This window comes from Plectropomus leopardus, chromosome 8 (assembly GCF_008729295.1).
Source record: "Plectropomus leopardus isolate mb chromosome 8, YSFRI_Pleo_2.0, whole genome shotgun sequence".
Classification (NCBI taxonomy): Eukaryota; Metazoa; Chordata; class Actinopteri; order Perciformes; family Serranidae; genus Plectropomus; species Plectropomus leopardus.
The window spans coordinates 16798997-16813240 of record NC_056470.1 but is presented as its reverse complement, the minus strand read 5'-3'; the positions used below and the strand labels follow the sequence as shown (position 1 = coordinate 16813240).

Here is a 14244-nt window from a genome sequence, read left to right as displayed (position 1 = left end):
AAAACTGATGTCAATCTAAGTGTTAAAGGGTTAAGTTGTGAAGACCTCCCTTTTTCTTCAAGCGTAATATAGGCTCCATTTTTAAGGCAGTGTAAATTTTAAGAAGAAATAAATTTCATTATCTAAAAAATTTTGACTGTGGGCTTTTTTATCACTTGCATTTACTTGTACTTTTACTTTATTAGGCCTAGATTTATTATCACTGAATTACTTTTAAAAGGCTACTTAAGCTGGAGTAAATGTCAGTTGCTTTAAGACTTTTACTCAAGTATTATTAATAGGTGTCTTTATCTTCTACCAGAGTCATTTTCTGATCAGATATCTGCACTTTTACTGAATTGTTGCTTTCAGATCTGCCACTGCGTACACGTGACGTCATTGGCCGGAAATAGCTGCCGTTGTTTTAGTTTGCGGTCAAAGTAAAAGTCTCCCGGATTTCACCGTTAAAGTAAATGGAGTTTAAAGCACTTCTGCTGTTTGTGAGTGCTCTGTGTTTGAGTGCCCTGACTTCACCACAGGACAGTGAGTATAGTCAGGACCAGGGGTGGAGGGAGAAAAGATCATGTAGATTTATCTCAACCTTTATTTTATATACGTATATTCTTTTTTAACGAAATATTCAGCTAACGGTACAGAGAGTAGCCAACGCTTAGCTAGCTTACGGTCTGTATCTGAATATGTTGCCATGGTGACTGAGAAATTCATGTAAAGCCAGTCAATTATCATTTAAAAATATCCGTGAAAAAATCCCACTGCAACAATAGCCCGACTTGATAATGTGTTTTTTCATGTTTACTTTCCTTCTCTTCTTTTCTTTACATAATTATTTATCCTCATCTGTCTGTCCTTTCTCATGAATACTCTTATTACAGCCTATATTTTTAAAAACAATTTTCTAATTGTTTTTGATCAATGTCAGTAGATTGTATGTTTATTATTATTATCGTCACTATTATTTTTAGATAAAGATTCTTTATATATAGTCTATGGTCAAGTCCGTTGAGGGTTTTCTGGGTTTCCCCTGCATGTCTCCTTTTCTTAAAATGTATGACATTGAAGTTTTTAATATGTGCTAAATAAATAAAATTAAATCATGTAAAATTGACGATAGAATTATGAGTACAAGTAATAGTGTTAACTTTTTTATTTACACACTTAATAAACTTAATAAACTGGATATTTCCTCTTGAGTCGTTGAAAAGCTCACTCTTCCCTCTACACGAGTAATATCTAAAGTGACACTATGTACTAAAGCTTACGCCGCATTTGAAAATTCCGACCGTCTACAGGTCTTTAAACGCACCACAGACGTGTCGATCGGCTCAGAGCAGACGTCGGCTGAACATTCCCTGCAGTGTGTGCGTCCATAGAGCCGTGAGTTATGTTGTTTGACATGTTGTACATGTGGTACACTGTTAATTCTGTTTAACTTTGAGTTTATAACTCATTTGAAGCTGTAATTTCCGTTGTTATCTTGTTAGAGATACACATCCCAGCTCAGTATATTTTTATGTTTAATTTGTGATTTATTTTCTAATCAGCCTGTATTGTTGTGTTTATATTGCAGTAACCACACACATGCGCACAGAATTCATAAAGAGCTGAAACTTTATTCCTGGACTCTGTTTTCCTTCTGCACTTACCTGCACATTAACGAGTGTCCTGACCGACACTCTGAAGTGATTGCTGCCACCCAATATCCCCATACAGTCTCATACACACTACATGTAACTTTAGAAAGAAAAAATACAAATGAAAAATTTAATTCATCAGTATTAAACGCAGCATTGCTAAGTTTAACACATAGTTCGAGGTAAAGAGGGATTGTTTATGACCAGTAACGTTAGCTAAGAGCAGCTAATTCTAGCAAACACAGTAACGTTACTTACGTTACTGACTGTGGTGAAAATGCTAGCGCTAATGTTTTACTGTCACAACAGTAAAACAAAGAGATAAACACATCTTACCTGTACAGGAGACATGTTTGTTGTTTTCGGCTTGTGGTCCCCGGAGCTAAAGTCCAGTGGCGCGTTCAAAAACTGTTTTCACCGGTTTGTTCCGGTTTCCGGTGTCATATCGAAATGTGTTCCCTCGTCAAAAAGTGATTTCCTGTTAATGCGTAGCGCCCCCACGGTGGATATCACAACACACACGACACCTGTCTGAATGACATGTTACCTCTGAATTATGTTAAACGGTCTTCAAAGGGTTTGGGGTTTTTGTCCCAGGTGTACTCAATCAGCAATGACTTTCTTATAGAGCTTAGCTACATATTATAGGCTACAATGTCAGTTTTCATTTCAAACTTTCTTTGGCATATTTAATGTTAATACCCGTGCCAATAAAGCCCTTTATATTGAACTGAATTAAATCATGCCACACTAAAAAGGCTGTGCACATGCGTAACACAACAGGGTGCTAAACACATCACCATACATCAATGTTTTGCCACATTTTGTCAGAGCTGAATCATGGATGCATCGAGCTGAATGTGGCCCTGATGTAGTTACTGTAACACAATAGGATCCGGTTTACTAAAAGGTAAACTATAATCAATTTGTATCATTAAACTAAAAAAAATTAACTTAAACTATAGTGCAGTTTATCACAATGTGCAATTATCACCATGAGCAATTGCTGTTTATAATAATTTATAATATAAAGAGGTAGCAGATCATCACCTCAGAAACTGAAACCTGAACATTTTCAGCATTTTTGCTAGTTGATAGATTTAAATGATTAATACTTTTTAAAATTGTTTTGGACTATCTCTGTTGATTGACTAATTGATTGGCATATTATATCAGAACTAAATTAGAGTAATGTTATGTTGGTAGTGTCACACACCTCAGATGCAGCTACTGTCACATGACTGCCTTCAATAATGTAAACAAGATGTAACAAGAAACAAGATAAGATATTTTCAATAGTGACAAGAAAACTTTATTTGATTTTATTTCTGAGGCTGTGGGCAGCGGCCCCTGATGGGCCCCCCTGGCGGGTCTCGTATAGTGGGGGGCCGGGCAGCTTCTGAGGGGGCATGGCCCTGGCAGGTCAGCATCCAGATCATGTCCCGGCACCTCTGCGGTGGGACAATCATCAGCAGCCTCTATGTGCTCACTGCTGCACACTGCTTCCACAGACACCTGTGAGTATAACTGACACACGTCACTGATGAGACCCACCTGCACTCAGTCACATTTGGACTATAACCCACTGTGATTTTGCACATGGACTAGACAAAATAACAAACAAATTATGGAAAACATTGCTTCTAAAGTGAACTAATAACAAAAGAAAATGTGTGAGACATATTTGGTTAAACGCCAGTTTGCGGCATTTTCCAGTGATAAAGGATGTCTGCCAGCTGCAGCTGTCAGTCGTCAATCATGGCTCGTGAACTTCTAAACTAGGCAGCGCTGATCAAATATGAATACTGCATTTCCTGTTTCTCACCCTAAATGTTTTCAGAACCAATTTTAGTGCACTGTTTAGCTGTAAAATGAGAAAGTTTGTCTACTGTTTGCAAGATGGCAGCCGGATTGCATAACGTTCTCATTTTACAGCTACACTGTACACTAACATATGTTTCTGAAAACATTTTAGGCGAGAAATAGATAATATGGTAACAGAATCTTGATTCATATTTGTTCAGTGCTGCCTAGTTAAACTGCGTTAAAGACACCTCTGCTCTGATTGTTTTAGTTTGGGCACAGTGGATTCTTTCAAATGCTGTTAGAAGCACAACACATAGGAATATATACAGTATATAGTATACAGTATATATATATACAGATATTTGTATACATTTATATATATATACACAGATTGTTTCATGTACTACTACCTGGATATAATGTTGCTTATGATGCTTTGTGTTCATGGTAATGTCAGAATAGCTAGCCATGGTCATTGACATTAGACAACATGAGAATGTGACTTAATAAACTATTCTCTCCATACTCAATTGCATACTGAACTTTAAACAATATTAAACAACATATGAAGGTATAAAGAGAAGTTGCCATGGAAGTCATGATTACAAATACTAAACACAAGCAAATCTACAAGAAACACAATTTAAAGCTAAAGTAACAGGGATTCACATATAGATCACACACACAGAGTCCGTCTGGATTTACCATCATGGTTCCCTGCATGCAGATAAGAGGTCCATATGAGCAGGTTTCTCATTATGTTATTTTACACAGATTCAGGGTCACTATTTTGCTCCCTGTCTTAGTATTTCACAGATGAAGGTTTTAAAGGATGTGAGGAGGAAATAAAACGTGCGTCTGATGACAGATGGTTGCAAAACACAATTTACGTGTAACAAACTATAGTTGCAGTTTGGGGCCCTTGGACATGAAACACCAAGTGGCCCATAAATTCAGCCATGAGTTCAGACTGAGAAACGCTGCTGTGATTCGTCCTAGTTTGACCCAGTGTTGTAGTGGTCTGATTTCTCCCTCTGAGTTCTTATGATTCATTTACTTTTTTCTAAAAGTTTTCATGCTTGACATTTTTTTCCTATCTCAATACAAGTGTTTAGAGAGTTTAATTGTGTGTACACGTATCTGTACAAGTATGTTTGTTTCAGTGTTAAGGCTAAACCACTATTGTTAAATACCATTTGTTTTTGATCTCCACTGACATTACACATGAAAAAGAACAGACAGTACTTATTGAATATGTGCTTTATATTTTACAGGAAACCAGTTTGCAGAAATGACCGAGAGCAGCTTTTGTGTACTATTTAACATGTGAGAAAATGGACAGTTTGTGAAGGAAAAGGCTGTCAGTCATAAACAGTCAAATACACTCTGTTCTGTGTCCAGGCGAATCAGAGGCTATTTCCGTGTGGTGGCCGGACTTAACATGATATCTTCTCCAGGAGGTCAAACCCAGATCCGCTTCATCCGTGAGGTCAAAATGCACAAGGGCTACAACACTAGTACATCTGACAACGATGTGACTCTCCTGCGAGTCAGCTCTCCCTTCATCTTCACCGACCACGTCCAGCCTGTTTGCACTCCTCACAATGTGACTCATGAGTTCACTCTCAACTTCAGCCATTGTTTCATCAGCGGATGGGGGAGCACCTCTTACAGAGGTTGGTTAAAAAAGTCACTAACTCGGTAGAATGGTTATAAAAGGCTTAGCATCCCAACACACACACATACACACGCACACATACACACACACGCCTGCTGCAGCAAACCATCAGTCACAGCAAAGAGAGAGAGAAACCAAAAAACTCAGCTCTTCCAACAAGGGCCTTACATAATCAGACCATGATTAGGGGAGTGGTTTGGGGAGGAGGGAGGCCTGAGGCTGCATTCAACATGATCACACTGATAAAAACTGAAATGAGGGAGCACCTCAACACATATTCATCAGCTTCCATGTTTGGGCGTCCACAGGAGGAGTTAAAGTTGTTTACAAATACTAATAAACACTTGTGTCTGCTTATGAAGCCTGCAGGTCCTTCCTTCCCACTGCTGTCAGACTGTACACTGTATTTTTAAGTGTTGCTCTCGTATAATTGCTTTGCCTTGTATAAGTGTCATGTTGGTGTTTCTGCTGCAGGCCGGCTGATGAACAGACTGCAGGAGGCGGAGGTGGAGCTCATTGACAGGAGAACATGTAACCTGATCACCTGGTACAATGGCTTCATCACTGAAAACATGATTTGTGCTGGACTAGAGAGCGGGGCGGCTGATTCCTGTCAGGTGATTATTCTTTTAGACAGTTTTAAAACCAGCTGCAGTTTCACTTCAATAAGACAGGGCTGCTGTTTGTGTGTGGTGTGCCTCAGGGCGACAGCGGGGGCCCCCTGCAGTGTTACAGCGAGGAAGAGGACAGGTTTTATGTGGTCGGAGTGACAAGCACCGGGTACGAGTGCGGACTTCCTCACAGGCCAGGGGTGTACGCCAGAACCAGCAGGTTTGCAGGCTGGCTGAAGACGAGTCAGACAGCATCAGCATCAGCTGCACTCAGACTGAACACAGGACTGATCTCAGGTCTGCTCACTGCTGCTCTGATGCTGCTCTGAAACATCCAGCCTGTCAGCAATAAATACCACTGCTGTGTACATCAGACTGAGTACGTAATTTTAGCTATCTGGATCAGTGTTCAGTTGTTCCACTAACTCATCATTAATATTTTAGTTTTAACAGTTTTAGCCTGTTAAATTTACGAGACCTTGTTTTTCATGGCCTGGAAGTTTTTCAATGAGTGTCTTACTCTGAGCGATGGTCTCTAATATAATACAGTATTTTCTGCCAAAGTTAGACCAATTCTTCTTATTTTACAAGAAATGCCTTTATTTGAGTTTATTCTCAGAATTCTGACTTTAAAGTCAGGACTTTGAGATGAGCGCTTCAGCATAATGAGTGCTCTGCTCTTGGGGCTTTATGTATATATTTAATGCCAATACATTTGTAATTTTAGTTAGGTAGGGTTTTGAACACAGGACTTTGTATTGGTAATTGAATAGTCTACAGTGTAGTATTACTACTTTTGTTTAACTAAAAGATCTGAGTATTTCCTCCACCAATGGCCTGGTAGACCCCTCATCTCTTGGAAAAGGTTTTCAGGTCTTCTGGACCAAAATCCATCTCTTAACTTATTTACATTTCACAAAAGCACACTGTATATTAGAAAGTAAGAAGCCCATGAGCATTTATTTATGTATCACTAACATTTACAGCTACTTCATTACGAAATAGAAACAATCAATACCAGACAAATGAAGTTTTTTCTTATTATCTTGCAACTCAAAAACTGTATGAAAGGCAAATGGCAGACTCTTGGTCAAAGTTGCATTATTGTTGCAGTATGAAGTAGACTTCTCAAATCATCATGACTTTGCAACAATCATGTTACTTAATGTATGAATGAATGCCTGAAAAAACACAGCAGCATGGTGGGCTCAGTTGTGATTTCAAATGTACTGTTCGTGATTTGTTGTAAACAGCATGAGGAGAGATGGATGATTGGGAGGGTAGGATAAGGATGCCAGGGTATCCCACATCTTCTTAAACATAAAGTTCAAGTACTTTTCAAGGACTTTCCAGGCTCGTTTCCCTCAACGTCAAGGACCCAACAGAGTATTGTTTGAGTTAAGGATCAAGGTTAATTACTGTTCAGACACTGAGAAATATTATGAGTTCTAGCAGGCATTACAATCAAAGAAATGTCTATTTTTGCACAAACTATATAAATGGAGGCACTTTAAATGACCCATGTCTATTTTCAAAAAAATGTCATTGCCTTTTCGAATTCAAATTCAAAACATTTTTCAAGGATCCTTGGAAACTCTTTCATTCTAAGAGTCAGCCAGGAAGTGCCATAGCGATTACTATTATTTAATAATAATTTTCATATTTTCTTTAAAAAATGAAATGAGAACATTTACTGAAAATTACGTTTAATATGTGAAATTGTCAGAAACAGGGCCATGACGACATCACAGAGGGAGCAAATTAAATGTCCTCAGATGAAGTGGTCAGACTGACACCTGGTGGAAGAGAGACGCTACTCTCTTTTAACGCAGCAGCTTCCAGAGACGTCTGGAAGAGAAACAAGGACAAAACGACAGGAGAAATTCTGACAAAGGATTTTTTTTTTATTTGACATGAAACACATCCAATGACAGTGTGACAGTGTTTTTTGTCAAGTAAGACATGTTGTTAGAAGTTATCGCACCATTGACTAGTTCAGAATGTCTTTGCTGCAGCTCGACGATGCATAGTGAACAGACAGTCGTTGAGGTATACATTGTGGGCCCTTGAGTTTGTTTCTTTTTGTGTGAAAGATCCTAATTTCATTACCTCACATGTACATTTTGTGCTTAGAATAACTTTGGAGGTTTGAAATGCACGCCATTCCTCACAACACCACAACTTGAAAACTGAAATAAATATCAAAATGGAAATGGTGGATGTGTCGAGTTGCATTGTCCATGTCAAGAAGGTTTTCATCGGATCTCTGAGCCGATAAAAACTGGTGATGACGAACGATTTTATAACTGAACAGTGAGTGAAATGTTGGCATGGAAAAAGAATGACTTTTTTTCACACAAAAAAGGGCGTCCAGGAAGAAACCTTCTTTGTTATGACATTGGAGGACAAAAGTTTGTCAACTTTCTCTTATTGAATAGCACCAATGTCTATTGAAAAGGCTTGAAGGCCAACATGACATTATAAAACTTTATTAAAACTTGTTGGAGTGAAACAGAAGCAACAAAGCAATTATCACACAGCAGCTCAGAAGCTTCACTTTGTTATTCATGTGTAACTCAAACGTGCCCAGGATACTGGCTCGCAACAGTGTCCGTCACTGAACGATGAGTGGTTTATTGTCGTGTTGTGCTGTACGTAGAGCTGCTTCTACATAAAAAACAGCTGTTTGCAGAAGTTGTGCAGATTTAAAGAAAGATTGTATCAAGAAAATATGGATAAAACCCCTAGAAAACATATTTGATTCCAATCATGGATGGAAAGAATTAAAATACAGTGGTGGCGACATTAAAAAAAAAAAGAAAGAAAAAATGGTTTAATATTCTGGGATCGTTTTCTTACAAAAGACAAACTTTGTTGCACCAGAAAAAAGCCAAATATCACTGTTAAACTGGACACACACACTCACACGCACACACACACACTCCCTCATGTATACGCACACACACAGATAAAATGATATTGGGAAAGTGCACATCGTTCCTGCCAAAATAATCTGAAACCTTGTTTCCTCTTTTGCAATGTGATACCATTAAATTAACAATGCAGAAAAATGCTGTCAAGTATGAAAGATCAGTCAAGTTTTTATCGACAAGGTTCATATCCATGTACACATTAACACCAGTAATACAGTATTTGACCTCTAAAATACAGTATACAGACAACATCCTTACCCTCATTTATTGCCTCCATTTCTTTTCTATAAAGGAGGATTTTTAGCATTTTTAAATCACGGGTTGCTCACTGATTGTTGCTCATTCCTAATTTTTTTTCAGTGTTACAGACATTCAGAAAGAATTGTTTTAAATGGTAATGATGAAATGAGAAAGGCATGACTGAAAAACATCTTTGCAAAAAGAACATGACACCCCCCTTCCTCTAAAAAAAAAAAAAAATGTGATATGAGTTAAAAAACTGGCGTCTGATTCCACTTGTGAAAATAGTGGAATATTTATTTAAATAGTTCAGCTAGAAATGAGGGATTAAAAAAAGTAAAAGTAATGAAGTTCCACAGGTTTAGTAAGGCAAAGTTCTGTCCTCTTTCTTGATATCTTTTTTTTTTTTTTTTTTAAATGGTATAAATACAACAGTCCGTCATCATGAATGTCACCATGGTGCAATAAAAAGGCACTGACCTGCCTTCTGAGGATCTACATTGATCTAATTGACTGCGACGCTAATACTAAAGGAGAAGTGTGAAGGATTTAGTGGCATCTAGCAGTGAGATTGCAACTGAGTGCGCCTCTACGGCCATTGATCTGTTCACTCCTATTCTGAAGCCTCAAGTTCAGCAGTATGGTAGCAGCCATCTTGAAGTTTTGGAGCAACAGTGACCATATTTTGACGAGAGGTTGGAGCTGTGGAGGAGCGAGGGGTGGATCTGACGCCTTGCAGACAGCCTGTCATTTAAAGAGGCCTCGCCCTCAATTATGTGTAACCGTAGGGCGTGTTTCCACCTTGCGTTTTTGTTCTCAGCACCAGTGTCTTTTTTCAAGCTTTTACCAATGAGGAGTGGGCATCTGTGGCTGCACGTGGCCGCCTGGAGAAAAAGTGCCACGCCCGGCATATTTTTTCAGAGTGCTCCAAATTTTATGTGTGGCTGTTCTCTGTGCTTCTGGTTGAAAATCTTTGAACTTTTCAGAAAGGCGCTTACGATGCCAATCTATGGCAGTCTATGGTCACAACAAAGACAGAGACGGAGCCAGCCTCAAGTGTCCATTCAAGAAACTGCAGATTTTGGCACTTTCTTATTGGCTTCATTTTCAGCCCTGCTGCTTGAGGAGACAGTGGTGGTCTTTGAGGCCGTTAAATACATCGCAACAAGTGAATGGAAAATTCTTTTAACTGTACAGTTCGGTCCTCTCCCGTCATTTTTAAAATGTCTTTGTTGCGTCCTACGGTCATGTCTCGCTTGAACCACACTAAACGGCCTCCACGATCTCTGGTGGTACTGTCCCGTTTCATCCGTAGCTACAGACGGAAAGCTCCGTATGTCCGGATCTAATGTTGCTCACAACTCAGCACTATGTTTCATTAATTACATAGTTATGAATATTATACTGCATTTCTGCTCATAGATGCCCCTAAAACCTACACACCGCACAAAGATGCTCTTTGCTTTGTTGTGGGAAATTACACACAGACTGAAAGCCAGCGTCTCACTTCAGTTCAAACCAGGAAACTATTATTATCCTGTCCAAAATTTGACCAAAACATTTCTACTCAAGATCAACATACTCAGCAGGCGGAGTCTGTCTGGAGTCCGTGATACTCCACCTTCTCATGAAGACTGAGTGATATGCTGCCATCCACCGATCCAAACAAGCCACAGCTTTTTTTTTTTGGTCTTCACATTGCCACTGATTGCATCCCAAATTAGCATGCACACCTAAACACCAGGTATAGCTTCAACTTGTCTTCTGAAAATTGGTGCTTTTAAAAAGAAACATGTTAGTACTTCACAATCGTAAGAACTATCTAACGGACTGACTCACACCATAAATGAATCTGTGTTTCTGCCCATCAAAGATCACTTTTAATATCTACGTCTGTATGTTTATGAAGCCAGTCTTTCTTTTCCCACACCAACAAATAATTCAAGTGTATTTTTTTAGGACAGTTCGTAGCACGTGAATGCCGACAGCACGTCTGCTGGCAAATCCAGTATGTGATGGGAGGTGAGAGCCACGGTGCACCTGGTAGAGGAAGGTAATGTGTCGGGACCGGCCCCCCGCAGGGCTGCACTCGCTGGTGGCACTGTTTAATACTGATGTGGATTTGCTCTGGTGAAAGCAGCAAACATGGGGGGTGTCTCCTTGAGGCAGGTGAGACAGGAAGTGGACTCAGAGGTGCGAGGACTTAAAGTGCAAGAGGGTGAAAGTTCCAGCTCCTCTCAGCAGTTCCAGTGCGCCATCCTGCCTTCAAGAAGCGACGGGGTTAAAAAAAAAAAAGAAGCACACAAAGATGAAAACCAAGGAATGGAAGGAGGGGAGGATTTCTTTCTTTGATGAAAGCATGTTATTAAAAGTCTTTATAAAACATGAATTGGAGCCATGAGGGAGAAGTGGGATGCACGGGGAGGATCAAATTTCCTCCATTTGACATCTACTATCAAGAGGAGAGAAAATATCCTCCCCCCTCAGTAGATCTCAGTGAACCTGGACTGCAGCGATCGAGCAGGTGGAAGGAAAGAAGGAACTGTTTCTGTGAGGGAAGCACGTTCTCGTTACTGTACTTGCATTCCCACATTGTTTGGTGTTTTGAATGTGTCTGAGGTTTAACATCAGGGCTGCTACTGAACGCACCCCAAAGTCCTTCTCCCTCACGTCCGTTCTCAGAGCCTGGCTCAGTTTTCTGCATTTTCGTCGGTTGGTGAATCACATGTTGTAGGCCACGTAGATGGGGTCCAGTTGGTCTGCCAGGAAGGAGTCTCGCAGGTGCATCCTCTGCTTCTCTCCTCTGGAGTTGATGGGGATCACTCCGGGGTCCACGATCACCACCACCCCGACGATGAGGTGGTGCTCCTCCAGGACCACGTTGGTGACGAGGGGCACCAGGTCCAAGGCTTCCTGCTCTGAGCCGCTCAGCTCCGCCACCACCACCAGCAGGTTGGTCCAAGTAAACACAGCACTGAGGAGCAAGAGGTGTTTGGTCATGTTTCTGTGTCTTTCTTAGTGAGTGTAGGGAAATATAACTGTATATTTGATGAAAATGACCAAATGAGGAACTTCACCTTTCTGCAATGCAGCGGTGGGCTCGGGACACAGAGGTCTCTATGTCGATGGGGTGATAGCGTAACCCCCTCAACTCCAACGTTTCATCAAGAGAGCCCACAACAAACAAGGCATCATGACGATCTTTAGCAGAGAAGAACAACGGTATCTGATTATTACCAGTCCTGAAAACGCACCACTGGTTTTCAGTTGTGGATAGCTGTATTGTAGCTCAAGTGATCTCATCACAACCAGGTCTCTAGTTTATAGTTATGGATGATATGATAATATAAACTGTAAGACATAAATGTGCCTACCTTTAGACACAAGTTATGCATTTATCATTTCCCGGATGGGAAATTGTTGCAGCAGCACAAATATAGCAATCGTACAGATAAGTAAAGACGACGAAAGAATAAATAATAAGGGGTGTATAAAAATTATATTAAAAAGAAAAGAATTTAAAAAAAAAAAAAAGTGTGCAAAAGCAGATGGAGACAAAAATTGTAAAGCAACAGTAGTGATTAATAGCAGCAGAGACAGCACGCCTCCGTTCAGTGTTCATCACACTGACGTGATTCAATAGTGGCACTTAATGTATGTCGATATTAATACAGATTTAATATAAATGTAATTTAGAATATGATGAAAAACTATTATCATTATGATTTATAGCATCAATGTGATTATATATTTTTATTTTTCAATTCATATGTTTATTATACTTGTTTGGTTAGATTAGCAATCATCAGTTTTCCCTAAGCTTTACTACATCATGATATATTTTAATGTTGTAATATAAACTTGTATATATCATGATAGCATATGTTATTGATACTGCCAGCCTCAAGACTGTGTTCTGTGTCCTCTCACCTCCGCTTGCATCCAGCAGCTCGGTCCTCTTGATGAAGCCCAGGTAGCCCGTCCTGGCCCACAGAGTGTGGGGCTCCCCAAAACTGAGTCTGGTGTTGAAATGATCTGCCTGCAGGCTCTCCTCCCCGTAGATGGTGTAGTAGCCGCTGGCACTGTGAGGGCTGTTCACCCAGATCTGAACAAAAAAGTGAATTAGGCCTGAAGCTTTTTTTTTTTTTTGCACATTTCTGTGACCACTAAAATCTGGGTTTTTACATAAGTTTAAAAAAATACATATAAAAGCATCGATTTTTGTGTCATATAGCAGCACCCACTTCGCTCTGAGCAGTTGAAACCAATCAACATGTTACAGATGTATGAGAGGAAAAGGTGAAATGTTTAAACATCAGCATCCCATGATGCTCTCTGCCCACTCACCTCCCCGAGATGTGAATCTCCTAGCGGGCCTCTGGTCTCTGGGTTGACTATGATGACCCTCACTCCTGGTAGGATCTTACAAGAGAACATAAGAGGAGAGTTTAGCTTCACTGATAATAGAAACCACTTCTATAACCTCTCTGGGTCTGTGGCCAGTGAGAGCATCACGCACGGAAGTCTTTTTAATCGATGATCAATACTTACAGTGCCAGACTCCATCAGTGGAAGACTCTGTGGCGCTCCTCGCTCCACCAGCCTCACCCTGAAGAATGCGGACAAAAAAAAAAAGGCCTGTCAATCATTCTTTTCAAAAGGACTAACATGCTGTTTTTGTTTTCACTAGTTGGATTATGTGACAACTGCACTTGTTTCCAGTGTTACCTGTCGTGGCGCAGAGACTTCATGTCAACATAGACAGTGGAGGGATCTGGTCCAGCAGTGCCCTGAGGACGCAGAGAGGAAAATAAATACTCTGAAATGTAATTAATCCGAATGAACGTGAAGCATTTTGGCCCGTTTATCATTCAGTTATACTTAAGATTGTCATGGGAAAACATTTCTGTAGAATGGAATAAAGAAACATGCTGGTTGTAAGTCAAATATAACAAAAATAACTAAAAATGACTACAACATTAAACTCTGTTAAGTTTTTTAAAAAAAAAAGCAGAGAATGCAAAAGAATGAGATAAATTAGGGCAAAGTTTGAATTCAGCGCGTGTCTATATGAAACCAACCTGCATGCAGATGGCCAGGTTCACCCTGGAGCCGAAGGCGGTGCTGACGGCGCGCGGCGAAAGGCCGAGGTCTTTGAAGAGCTTGGAGAAGGACTGCGTGAGAGAGAGGCGAGGACGCTCCTCTGCTATCACCACACAGCTCCGCACGCACGACAGATTCAGACCCCGCGCCTGGAGTCACACACGGATAAAGGTTATTCACACTTTGAACAGCTGAGTGTAGACTGAGCCTGACGCGAACATGAAATCTGCATTACTGGGTGT

General features: G+C 40.2%; 2 protein-coding genes across 2 annotated transcripts in view; one reads left to right on the top strand and one right to left on the bottom strand.

Moving 5' to 3' along the window:
- Positions 1 to 452: 452 nt before the first annotated feature.
- LOC121946563 (transmembrane protease serine 12) lies at positions 453 to 6055 on the top strand. Its single transcript, XM_042491181.1, has 5 exons — positions 453 to 522; positions 2965 to 3148; positions 4839 to 5113; positions 5590 to 5732; positions 5819 to 6055. Exons 1-5 carry the CDS (start codon positions 453 to 455, stop codon positions 6053 to 6055), a joined length of 909 nt encoding a protein of 302 aa, XP_042347115.1.
- Positions 6056 to 7612: 1557 nt separating this feature from the next.
- The window catches only part of dip2ba (disco-interacting protein 2 homolog Ba), a 53011-nt gene continuing 46379 nt past the window's right edge, over positions 7613 to 14244 (bottom strand). Inside the window, exons 33-39 of the mRNA XM_042492114.1 lie at positions 13981 to 14151; positions 13628 to 13689; positions 13451 to 13508; positions 13247 to 13321; positions 12830 to 13004; positions 11977 to 12100; positions 7613 to 11873 (exon numbers count right to left, since the gene is read on the bottom strand). Coding sequence (XP_042348048.1) covers positions 11621 to 11873; positions 11977 to 12100; positions 12830 to 13004; positions 13247 to 13321; positions 13451 to 13508; positions 13628 to 13689; positions 13981 to 14151 — 918 coding nt within the window. The 3' untranslated portion in view covers positions 7613 to 11620. The remainder of the gene's footprint in view (positions 11874 to 11976; positions 12101 to 12829; positions 13005 to 13246; positions 13322 to 13450; positions 13509 to 13627; positions 13690 to 13980; positions 14152 to 14244) is intronic.